Genomic DNA, 13637 nt, shown 5'->3' on the forward strand with positions numbered 1-13637 from the left:
TAAAATTTTTATTTTATTTTTTATTTTGTGTGTGTGTGGTTGTTGTTGTGTGGTGTGGTGTGTTTGTTGTGTTTTATTATTTTTTTTTATATTATTTATATTATAATTTATTTAATATAATTTATATTTATGTGTGTGTGTGTGTGTGTGTTTGTGGGGTGTTGTGTGTGTGTGTGTGTGTGTGTGTGTGTGTGTGTGTGTGTGTTTTTTGTGTGTGTGTGTGTTACATATTATATTTATTATATTTATATATGATTATTATTATATATTATATTTTTTTATACTATATATATATACACCACATCACACACACACCCTCCTTTTACACACCCCACACACACACACACACACACACCCCATGTATATATATATGTATATTATATACTTATTTATATTTATATATATATTATTTTATATATATATATATATATTTATATAATATTATACACACATATTATATATATATATATATAATATTATATATATATATATATATATTATATATATAAAATATACATATATACACACTCTTTACACACACACACACACACACACACACACACACACAAACACACACACACACACACTCATTTACACACACACACACACACCCACACACCCACACACACACACACACAAACCACACGCACACACACAACACCACACCCCCCACACACACCACACACCAAAACACACACACACCCCACACACACACAGATATATATAAAAAATAATACTAAAAATTGTAATATAATAATAATAATATAATAATATATAATGATAATAATATAATATAATAATATAAAAATAATAATAATATAATAATATAAAAATAATATAATAAATAATAATAATAATAATAATAATGATAATAATAAAAATATTAAAAATAATATAATTATTATTATTATTATCATTATTATCATTATTATTATTTTTATTATTATTATTATTATTATCATTATTTCTTCTTCTTTTTATTATTATTATTATTATTATTATTTTGTTACTATTATTATTATCATTACTACTACTACTACTACTACTATTTTTTATCATTATTATTTTTATTTTATTATTTTCTATTATTATCATTATTTTTTATTTCATTATTATTATTATTATTATTTTATTATTATTATTATTATTATTATTCTTCTCTTCTTATTATTATTATTATCATTATTGATATTATTATTATTCCTATTACTATTACTACTACTATTACCATCATCATCCATTACTATTATTTTGATCATTATTATTTGTATTACTCTACTTATTGTTATCATCATCAGAAAATATATTGTAACCCAAAAAAAAAATGATAAGAACAATAAAGGTAACAACAATAAATTATCTTAATAACACAACTATAAAAATGATAACAACAATTATAAAAATAATAAAAATCACAAAAAAATCTGATAATTCAAAGAAATTTAACAATTTTGTTAATAATTATGCTAATGAAAATAATCATAATTAAATAATGATAATAATAAAAATATAAAATAATAATAATGATAATAATAATAATAATAATAATAATAACATAATAATAATACATAATAATAACAATAATGATAAAAACAATGATAATAATAAAAATGATAATGATAACACAAAAACAAAAACAACAACAACAAAAATAATAAATAATAAAAAACGATAATAATAACAAAAATAATAATGATGATGATAATGATAACAACAACAACAACAACAATGATAATAATAATAATAATAATAATAATAATAATAATTAAATAATAATAATAATAATAATATAACAATAACAACAAAAACCCAAAAACAACAAAAATAATATAATTGTTATTATAACAACAAAAACAAATAATAGTAAATAATAATAATAATAAAATGGATAAATAATAAAATAATAAAAAATAATAATAATAAAGAATAATAATAATAATAACAATAGTACTGCTACTACTACTACTACTACTACTACTACTACTACTAATAATAATAATAATAATAATAATAAAAATAATAACAATAATAAAAAAAAGAAGAAAACGAAGTCTTCACAAAAAATGGACTCGTTACATTGTTTACATCTGGCGAGTCGGTTTCCCTGACCTGACTTTCTCTGAAAAGCGTCCTGTTTCACCTTGGGAATGCATGATTGGGTTTCATGAGATTGATCCGGGGGCGAAAGAGGGCGAGCGAGGAGAGGGAGAGAGAGAGAGAGGGGGGAGAGAGGGAAAGGGGAAAAGGGGGGAGGAGGAGACAAAGGAGAGGGGAGAGAGAAGGAAGTGAGGGGAGGAAGGAAAGGGGGTAGGGAAAAGGAGAGGGAGAGGAGAGAGAAGGAGAGTGAGAGGAGGAGGAAGGAAGGGAGGGTGGGAGGGAGGGAGGGAGGAAAGGGAGGGAGGGGGGGAGAAAGGAGGGGGTAAAAGAGAAAGAGGGAGGGAGGAGAGAGAGAAGAAGAGAGAGTGAGGGGGAGGGAGAGTGGGGGGGGAAAAAGGGGAGATGAAAGGGGAAGGAGAGAGGGAGAGTGAAAGAGGAGAAAGAGGGAGACGAAAGGGGAAGGAAAAGGGAGAGTGAAAGGGGGTAGAAAGGGTAGAGAAAGGAGAGAGGGAAAAAGAGTGGGAAAAGGGGAGGGGTAATAAGAGAGGGAAAAAGTGGGAGATGGAAAGGGAAAAGCAGGAAGAGGAAGGAGGGGAGGGGGTGACAGAGGGGTAAGAAGAGGGGAGAGGGAGAGAGAAAAAACAGGGGGAAAGCGGAGAGGAGAATGGGGAAAGGGCGAAAAAGGGAGAGGAAAAGGGCGTGGGAAAGATAAGAGAAAGTAGAACGACGAGTAGAGGAAAAGGAAGGAAAAGGGGAGAGAAAGATAAAGAATGAGTGAATGAATCACAAAACACCACACCCCACACACACACACACACCCACACACACACACACACACACACACACACAAACACAACACACACACACACACACAAACCCCCCACCCCACACACACCCACACACACACAAACACACCCACACACACACACCACACACACACACACACACACACACACACACAACACACCACACACAAACACACAACACACACACACACACACACAGCGCGAAAGAAGCGTAGGAAGGGTGCGAGAAAAAGACAGAAGGCCAGATGGTCGTTGCCAATGGGATAACAAGGCGAAGATAGACCTTGGCGACATCTATCGGGTCAAATTTCACGCATTTCGTAGCATGTTTTGCCTGAATGAACGAAAGTGTCCCAATTTTATCCTGGTTTTTGAGAATTATTGTTATTATTATTTATTTATTCATTTATTTATTTTTATTATTATTATTATTATTATTATTATTATTATTATTATTATTATTATTATTATTACTATTATTATTATTTATTATTATTTTATTATTATTATTATTATTATTATTATTATTATTATTGTTGTTGTTTGTTGTTTTGGTTTTGTTGTTATTGTTGTTATTATTATTATTATTGTTGTTTGTTGTCTTGTTATTTTTCTGTATTGTTGCACTTATGGTTTTTATTATCATTTTATTATTATCATTACTATTTTTACTATCATTATCTTATTATTATTACTATCATTATCATTATTGTTATATTATTAATTTTATTACCGTTTTGTCGTTGTTGTTCCATTTTATTACCATAATAATAATAATCTACTAATTATTATTAGTACTAGTAGTATCTCATCATCATCATTATTACCATTATTACTATCATTACCCCATTACCAAAATCATCATGATATCACCCCTATAACATTTTCACCACACTCAGAGCCATCAACAGAAACAAGGACAGCGAAAGTCAAGCAACACCTTCGGGTTCACTGAGATAAAGGTATAAAGGGGGGTGGGAGTGTAGTTCTCACAGCTGGCCAAGAGTACCACCGCATATGCATATATATTATGAAAGTGATATTTGACCCCGCGGGGTGAGGGGTCCAAGCTAGGTCAAAGGTCATATCTCCTCCTAGCATCTCCCCTCTGACAATAGGTCAAACTATACCTTCGACGGGGGATTTTTCTTAAATTTTCGGACGAAATGAAATGAAAAAAAAAGTGAAGGAAAGATTGTTGTGTTGATTTTTTTTTTTTTTTTTTTTTTTCGTTAATGGTTTTAAAAAATCTTCAAAATTAAGTTGGATGATTGGAAAAAAAAAGAAGAAAAAAAAAATATATGGAAGTATTTTGAATGATGATGTTGGAAAAAAATTTTATGAAAAAAGTGCAAAATTGGTTTTACTTCATTGACCAAAATGCGTGATATAAACTTTTAAAACAATTTGTTCAGATGAAAAGATTGTTAACTTTATTTTATCGCTTTACAACAAATATCAATTTTTTCTCTTCTTTGTGGTGCAATAAAAGGATTTTATATACCTTGGTAATTATAAAAAAGAAATCATTATTCATCACGAATTTGTCAGCATGTTACACAATCTTTCTTGATTACTCACGATTTTCTAATTTTAAAATTTGATCATTTTTTAAATCTGTCACTGATTTATATACTGATTTTTTTATATATCAACCTTTTTCATTTTTTTTTATTTTATTGTTTTAACTGAATTTATAACACCCCCCCCCCCCCAAAATTTTATCATTATCAATATCATTTCTTTATCTTCATAATCTTTTCAAAATGTCATTGAATAAACGTTACTTTTTATCGTCATTATCACTCTTATCATCACTTATCATTATTTTTGTCAATAGGGTTTGTTTTTTAATGAAATCTTTAATATTAGCACTATTATCTTCATCCTTTTATCTTTTAACGGACCATCATCATAGTTTTTATCATCGAAATCATCATTTTTTTACTTTATTTTTTACATTCCCATTACATATATCATCCTTATCATCTTCCTACCTACCATTATTGCCATACCTTAAAATATTTTTTTAAAAAAAATGTACTAGCATTTGGGGTATGATATCGTGGTGAAATTTTGTAGCGGTGTGTTGTGTGTGTTGTTGTGTGTGGGGGTGTTTTTGTGTGTTGTTGGGTGTGTGTGTGTGTGTGTGTGTGTGTGTGTGTTGTAAATTTGCGTGTATGTTTGTGTCGTTGTGTATACTTGCTTTACGAACGTGCATTATCGAATAGCTTATATATATGCAGACCATACATCCTATAGATGATTGTGCATGTATGCAAACAAAAATCCCCCAAAATCCATATAAACAAAAAAGGCCCCTTAAACACAAATAAATGGGGGCCGTGACCTCACCTGCCCTCGTGGGAAATCGGGTAAAAACGACATGGGTTTTGGTGCACGTTAAAAAGTCGACATTCCAGGTGTCCTTTAAAAAAATATTTTTAAGGCCCAAGTGTTTTTTTTTTTTGTTTTTCCCCTCTCTCTCTGCTGTAGTTTTTTATGGCGTGAGGATTGGCTTTTCATATGTGTTTTTTGTGGGTATTACGGAGGTATGTGTACCAAAAATATATCATAATACACACAGACGAATCACATACATACATACGCACATGTTTTTTTAACACCACCCTGCGTTTTTACACCAGACGTTACACATCCAGCACAAAAAACGCCACAATATATACATTATTCTATCTATCCATCAGTCCCCTCTACCTGTCTCAATCTTCTATCCATCAATCCTCTACCTCTTCTACTATCTTTTTTATCTATCTATCTATCTATCTATCTATCTAATACCTATCTATTTACGCATGTTTTTTTGTACTTGCTTTGGTGTATTTTGGCGTGCGTACATGCGTGTATGTTTCTGCGAGACAGACAATATTCTTTTTAAAAGAAAAATTTTCGATTTTTTTTTTTCCAAAAAACCCATTAGTTGCGCGATAAAATCTCCGACCAGAAACCATTTTTTATTCCCCGGTTTAATGGGCTTTTTAATCTAATGCAAAACTAATGGACGATGCTCAGGGGCTCGTTGTGCGTATGAAACTCGGATTATTATTGTAGTTTTTTTTTTTGTTTCGTTTCGTTCTCTTTTTTTTGTTTTTTTTTTCTGTTTTTTCTCTCTTTTTTTTTCGGGGGTTTCCCGTTTTTTTTTTTCTTTTTTTCCTTTTTTCGGTCTTCTTTCTTTTTCTTTTTTTTTTTGTTTGTTTTCTTTTTTTTTTTTCTCCTTTTTCTACTCTTTATTTTCTTCTTTGGGTGGTCTTTTTGTCTTCTTCTTCTGTCTTTTCCTTGTCTTTTTCCCCTTTTTCCCCTCTCTCTCTCTCTCTTTCCCTCTCTCCTTTCTTCTCTTTATTTTTCCTCTTTTCTCTCTCCTTTCTCTTCTCTTCCCCTTTCCTCTCTCTCTCTCTCTCTCTCTCTCTCTCCTCTCTCCTCTCTCTCTCCTCTCCTCCCTCTCTCTCCCTCTCTTCCCTCTCTTTTTTTTTTTATCTGATCATCCCACATTTTTTGTGCAACACTCACACACCAACCGCGCACCGCACACAAACAAAACACCACAACACAAACCCATCGCACAACACACACAAAAAACACACCCACACACACAACACACACACACCCCACAACACACACCCCCAAAACACAACACCACACACCCCCCACACACACAAGCACACACACACAAAGACACACACACACAAAACAAACACAAGCCACACACACACAACACAAACACAAACACACACACACACACACCACACTCACAAAATTCCTGTGGAGACGTTGAATTCCTTTTTTCCCAAGACGCTATGAAAATTTGGGGCTATTTTTCTGTCATTTGGGATGCCCCCCCCCCTGTCCGTCTCCTCCCCCTCCCCCCCACCTCACTCCTCTCCCTCCTCCCCCCTAACTTTCGGAACTCAAAACTCCCATTACTTCGTACAGTCACTTCACGCACTCAGGGACTTATTTCACACATTTTCACATCGTATACTCACTCACACTTTTACTTCGCACCCTCATGTCAGACACTCACTTCACACACTCATTTCGGACAGAGAGAGAGAGAGAGAGAGAGGGGAAATAAAAGAGAGAGAGAGAGAGAGAGAGGGAGAGAGAGGAGAGGAGAGAGAGAGAGAAGACAGAAGAGAGAGAAGAGAAGACAGAAGAGAGAAGAGAGAGAGAGAGAGAGAGAGGGAAAGGGGAGGGAGACAGAGAGACAGAGAGACTAAAGAGATAGAGACACACAGACAAACAAGCAAAAAACAGAAAGTAAACCAAAGAAACAAAAAAAATAGACCGAAAAACAAACACACCACACACAAAAAAAAAAAAACAGCAAATTAACAAAAACAGAAATAGAAACATATCTCTTAAAGTGCTCGCGGTCTCTCTCTCTCCTCTCCTCTCTCTCCTCCCCCCCCTTTCCCCCTCCTCCCCCCTCCTCCTCCTGCCCTATTTAAGTCGTTTGTAAAAGAATGTTGTGGTTTCCGGAGTCGTTTTCGTCCAGGTCTTGTAAACAACGACCTTTAGGAAGCTTTACAAATTTGTTTACATACGACTTGGAAAATATATTTTACAGAATTATGTATAGACGAATGATTTGTGATTTGTGAAGAGACGATCAAAAAAATATTTACAAATTTGTATACAGACGACCAGATAGATATTTACACATTTCTGTAGAAACGATAAAATAAACATTCGCAGGGTTTGTGGATAAACGACCAGATTATTTTTATTTTTGATGAAGCATTGACATATTTGTGTTAAAAAAAAAATCATACGAAACATTAATTTTCCTGCTGTTGCGCCAAAGGGTGAATCATCAGCTGTTCTTAGAAATATCAGGAAAATATATATCAAATATATATCAGGAAAATATCAGAGCCCCCCTCCCACTTCCCCCCCCCCCCCCCCCAAAAAAAAAAAAAAAAAAAAATAACAACAGTGATAAAATTCTAAGATTATTCTTTTTAAATTATGTGCCTATGTATGTATTTGCATCGTTTTATAACAGATAAACTTATCAGAATGGAAGTCAAGTTTGATAAATACACACACAAAGAAACACGACAAACAAATACATCCACGAGTAAGCATACATGCATCAACACACACAAACACACACACACGCACACAAAAAAGTATCAACATATACACATACCCCAAAGCACACATTCATCAATACGAAAAATCACTCACACATCCATCAACACACACACACACACACACACACACACCACACACACACACACACACCACACACACACAAAAACACACCACACAACATCCATCAACACACACAAAACAAACAAAAAACCACAAACAAGCACAAACGAAAAAAACAAACAAAAAAATCACAGTCAACCCAAAATTTGGGCCCTTTTTATATCCACCCTTTTCTCATCTGCTAATCTTTTTATCTCAATTTATTCCGTTTCTCAAGAAGGTGCCAGAAGCCCCCTCAACATTATTATTTCGAGTCATGAAAGGGTGACGAAAGGTCCTATGTCTGTGTGTGTGTGGGGGGGGGGTATTGCTGCGTGCGTGTGTGTGTGTGGTGGGTGGGGGTGTTTGTGTGTTTCGTGTGTATGTGTGGGTGTGTTGTGTTTGTGCGTGGGTTTGCTGTGTGGTGTGTGTGTGTTTCGTGGGGTGTGTGTTTTGTGTGGGGGTGTGTTATTGTGGGGTGTGCGTGGGTTTGCTGTGTGTTGTGTGTCGTGTGTGTGTGTTGTGGGGTTCTGTGAAAAACCTGTGAATACCTTTACCTGTCCTCTCCCATGTTTTTTTTTTTTATCTCCTCCCCTGTCTCCTCTTCCTTTCCCCTTCCTTCTCCCTCCTTTCGTTCCTCTTCTCCATTTCTAATTGTCTTTGTTTTCTCCTGTCCCCTTCCCTTTTTTCTCCTCCTCTCTTTCCAATATATATTTTATATATATATTTTATATATATAATATATATATATATATATATATATATATATATATTATATATTATACATATATATATATGCAGACATACCCACACACACACACACACACACCACACACACACACACACACACACACACACACAACACACACACAAAACACACACACACACACACACACACACAACTAGCCATTTTTAAAATATCAAAGTTTTTAGCCTCATCAACTTTCTCACCTCAGCAACAGCGGGCTTCGAAACGCGACTACGAGAGGAAGACAGAGTGAGAGATAGATAGGTAGATAGGTAATAGGGAGATAGATGGATGGATGGATGGTGGATGGATGGGTGGTGGGTGGATGGATGGATTGGTAAATAGATAGATAGATAGATAGATAGATAGATAGATAAATAGATAGCAATAGACAGACGATAGGGTTAACAGATGGACAGATAGATAGATAGTTTTGATTAGATAGATAGATAAATAGATAGTCTATAGATAGATAGATGGGTAGATAGATAGCCCCGAGCCAGCCCCGAGCCAGCCCTGAGCCGCCCTGAGCAGCCCTGACCAGCCCCCAGCCAGCCCTGAGCCAGCCCTGAGCCAGCCCCGAGCCAGCCCTGAGCCAGCCCTGAGCCAGCCCTGAGCCAGCCCTGAGCCACCCCTGATCAGCCCGGCCAGCCCCCAGCTAGCCCTGAGCCAGCCCCGAGCCAGCCCCGACCACCCCGAGCCAGCCCTGAGCCAGCCCCGAGCCAGCCCTGAGCCACCCCGAGCCCAGCCCTGAGCCAGCCCTGAGCCAGCCCTGAGCCAGCCCCGAGCCAGCCCCGACCGCCCCTGAGCCAGCCCCGAGCCAGCCCCGAGACCAGCCCTGAGCAAGCCCTGAGCCAGCCCCGAGCCATCAATTTTCACACCTCAGCAACAGCAGGGGCTTCGAACGCGACTAGCGAGAGGAAGACAGAGTGAGAGATAGATAGGTAGATAGGTTAGATAGGTAATAGATGGATGGATGGATGGATGGATGGATGGATGGATGGATGGATGGATGATTGGGTTGGTAAATAGATAGATAATAGATACATAGATAGATAATAAAATAGGCAAATAGCAGACGGATAGTTAGACAATGGACAGATAGATAGATAGTTAGATTAGATAGATAGATAATAGATAGATCTATAGATAGATAGATGGATAATAGATAGCCCCGAGCCAGCCCTGAGCCAGCCCCCAGCCAGCCCCGAGCCACCCTGAGCCAGCCCCGAGCCAGCCCCCGACCGCCCTGAGCCAGCCCCGAGCCAGCCCTGAGCCAGCCCCCCGAGCCACCCCCAGCCACCCCGACTACCCCGAGCCAGCCCCAGCCCCCCTGACCAGCCCTGAGCCCGCCCCGAGCCAGCCCTGAGCCACCCTAGTCAGCCCTAGCCAGCCCCCAGCTGCCCTGAGCCAGCCCGAGCCGCCCCCGAGTCAGCCCTACCACCCCCAGCCAGCCCCCAGCCAGCCCGAGCCACCCTGGCCAGCCCGACCGCCCCCAGCCAGCCCTGAGCCACCCTGGGCCAGCCCCGACTAGCCCTGAGCCACCCCGAGCCCCGCCCCGAGCTAGCCCACTAGCCCTGAGCCGCCCTGCCAGCCCCCCGAGCCACCCGACTAGCCCTGAGCCCCCCCCGAGCCAGCCCTGACCGCCCCGAGCCAGGGCCCCCCCCCAGCAGCCCTGAGCCAGCCGAGCCGCCCGAGCCACCCTGAGCCACCCCGGCCAGCCCCGAGCCAGCCCTGGCCAGCCCTGGCCCCCCCGGCCCGCCCCGACCAGCCCTGAGCCAGCCCCCCAGCCGCCCTAGCCACCCCACCACCCTGAGCCAGCCCCGAGCCCCCCCCGGCCCCCCTGGCCGCCCCGACCAGCCCCGACCACCCCGACCGCCCTAGCCACCCCCGGCCGCCCTGAGCCAGCCCTGACCCCCTGACCGCCCTGGCCCGCCCCGAGCTAGCCCTGAGCCACCCTGAGCCACCCCGAGCTAGCCCTGACCAGCCCCGAGCCACCCTGGCCGCCCCGACCCGCCCCGAGCCAGCCCTGGCCAGCCCCGAGCCCGCCCTGAGCCACCCTGAGCCAGCCCCGGGGCCCCCGGGGCCAGCCTGTCCCCTGACCGCCCCGACTAGCCCGAGCCAGCCCCGGCCACCCCGACCAGCCCAGCCAGTGAGGCCCTAAAAGGGGCCCCGAGCCCCCCCGAGCCAGCCTAGCCGCCCCGACCGCCCCGAGCCAGCCCCGAGCCACCCCGACTAGCCCCGACCAGCCCTTAGCCGCCCGAGCCAGCCCCGGCAGCCCTAAATCCAGCCCCTGAGCCAGCCCCCCGGGCCCCCCCGAGCTAGCCCTGACCACCCCGGCCGCCCTAGCCAGCCCCACCAGCCCTGAGCCCCCCGACCGCCCTGGCCACCCGGCCACCCTAGCCGCCCCGACCAGCCCCGACCGCCCCGAGCCAGCCCTGACCAGCCCCCGAGCCAGCCTGAGCTAGCCCTAGCCACCCCGACCTCAATTTTTCCACCTCGCAAAAGCGGGGTTTTGAACGCGACTAGCGAGAGAAGACAGAGTGAGAGAAGATAGGTAGATAGGTAATGGTAATAGATGGATGGGTGGATGGATGGGTGGATGGATGGATGTGGTGGATGATGGATTGGTAAAAAGTAGAAGTAGAAAAATATTAAAAATAAAAAAAATAGGCAAATAACAGACGGATGTTAACAGATGGGAAAAATAGATAGATAGTTTTGATTAGATAGATAATAAATGATAGATCTATAGAAGATAATGGTAGTAGATAGCCCCGGCCGCCCTGAGCCAGCCCCAGCCAGCCCTGACCGCCCCGACCAGCCCTGAGCCACCCTGAGCCAGCCCCGAGCCGCCCCCGAGCCAGCCCCGACCAGCCCCGAGCCCCCCTGAGCCAGCCCCGGTAGCCCCGAGCCAGCCCCGAGCCCGCCCTGACCACGACCAGCCCCCGGCCCCCCCCGAGCCAGCCCTGAGCCGCCCCCAGCTAGCCCTGAGCCAGCCCTGACCACCCAGCCAGCCCCGAGCCAGCCCCAGCCACCCTTACCGCCCCGGCCAGCCCTGAGCCACCCTGGCCAGCCCCGGCTACCCTGAGCCGCCTGACCAGCCCCCAGCTAGCCCGAGCCCCCCTGAGCCCGCCCTCCAGCCCTGACCAGCCCCGACTACCCTAGCCAGCCCGAGCCCCCTAGCCACCCTACCGCCCCGATACCCCAGCCAGCCCTGACCGCCCTGGCCACCTTTAGCCCGCCCCGAGCCACCCTGAGCCAACCCCCGCCAGCCCTGACCAGCCCCGAGCCAGCCCTGACCGCCCCAGCTACCTGACCCCCGAGCCAGCCCTGAGTCAGCCCGACCAGCCCCACTACCCTGCCAGCCCCGACCACCCTGACCCCCTGAGCCACCCCCACCCCGCCCTGAGCCAGCCCCGGCCAGCCCCGACCAGCCTGAGCCCCCTGACCCCCCTGACCAGCCCTGAGCTACCCTACCCCCCCCCGAGCCCCCCGAGCTAGCCCTAGCCGCCCCAGCCACCCGGAGCCCCCCCCCGAGCTAGCCCCACCAGCCCTGAGCCGCCCTGAGCCGCCCTGGGCCAGCCCCGACCAGCCCCGAGCCCGCCCCGAGCCAGCCCCAACCCCCTGACCAGCCCTACCACCCGAGCCAAACCCCGACCAGCCCTGGCCGCCCCGAGCCACCCTGAGCCAGCCCTGAGCCAGCCCTACCAGCCCTGGGCCCCCTGGCCCCCCCGACTACCCTGACCAGCCCTGACCACCCCACTAGCCCCGAGCCACCCCAGCCGGGCCCCGACCAGCCCCCCACCACCCTGGCCAGCCCCGACCGCCCTGACCCCCTGGCCCCCTGAGCCAGCCCCCACTAGCCCTGACCCCCTGAGCCCCCCTGAGCCACCCGAGCCAGCCCTGAGCCGAAAAAAAAAAAAGAGAAGAAAAAGGTTACTTGGGCCCTTTTTTCTCTCTTTTCTCTTTTTTTTTTTTTCTTTTTTCCCCTTTTTTTTCCCCCCCCAACGCTTTTTCTTTCTTTTTCTGTCTTTTCTTTCTCTTTTTTTATGCTTTTTTCCCCGCTTTTTTTTAAAAAAATTTTCTCTCTATTTCTCTTTTTTTTTTCCTCTCCCTCTTTTTTTTCTCTTTTTTTCTTCCCTCCGCTTTTTTCCTTTTCTCTTTTTTCTCTCTCTTAATTTTCTCTCCCTTTCCCTCCTTTTCTCTCTCTTTCTCTCCTTTTCTCTCTCTCCTCTTCTCTCCCCTTTTCTCTCCTTTTTCTCTCCTTCCCTTTTTTTCTTCTCCTTCTCTCTTTTCTCTCTCTTTCTCCTTTTCCCCTCTTTCTCCCCTTTTTTTCCCCCTTTCCCCAAATTTTTCTCTTGACTTAATTGAGGCCGATTTTGCTTCCTGGTAAATCTTTATTTTTTGTTATATATATATATATTATTATATATATATATATATTTTTATATATATATATTATATTATATATATATAATTTATATTTTCATATATTATATATATATATATAATTTTATAATTTATTAAAAAAATATATATAGTATATATATTATATATATAATATAATATATTATATAATATATAATATATATAATTATTAATATATTTATTTATTTATTTATTTATTTGTTTTTTATTTTTTCATTTATATATTTATTTATTTGGGTTTTTTTCATAATTTTTTTTGATTATTTATATTTTTTTCTATTAATTTATTCATTTTTTGTTTATACTGTTTTTTTTTTTTTCCTTTTTTTGTTCATTTT

General features: G+C 42.3%; 1 protein-coding gene across 1 annotated transcript in view; it reads left to right on the top strand.

Moving 5' to 3' along the window:
• Positions 1-12372, top strand: part of LOC119599107 (vegetative cell wall protein gp1-like) — a 19295-nt gene extending 6923 nt beyond the window's left edge. The window contains exons 3-4 of the mRNA XM_037948865.1: positions 10777-11020; positions 12109-12372. Of these exons, the coding sequence (XP_037804793.1) occupies positions 10777-11020; positions 12109-12372 (508 nt within the window). The remainder of the gene's footprint in view (positions 1-10776; positions 11021-12108) is intronic.
• The last annotated feature ends 1265 nt before the right edge of the window (positions 12373-13637 follow it).

This window comes from Penaeus monodon, chromosome 42 (genome assembly GCF_015228065.2).
Source record: "Penaeus monodon isolate SGIC_2016 chromosome 42, NSTDA_Pmon_1, whole genome shotgun sequence".
Classification (NCBI taxonomy): domain Eukaryota; kingdom Metazoa; phylum Arthropoda; class Malacostraca; order Decapoda; family Penaeidae; genus Penaeus; species Penaeus monodon.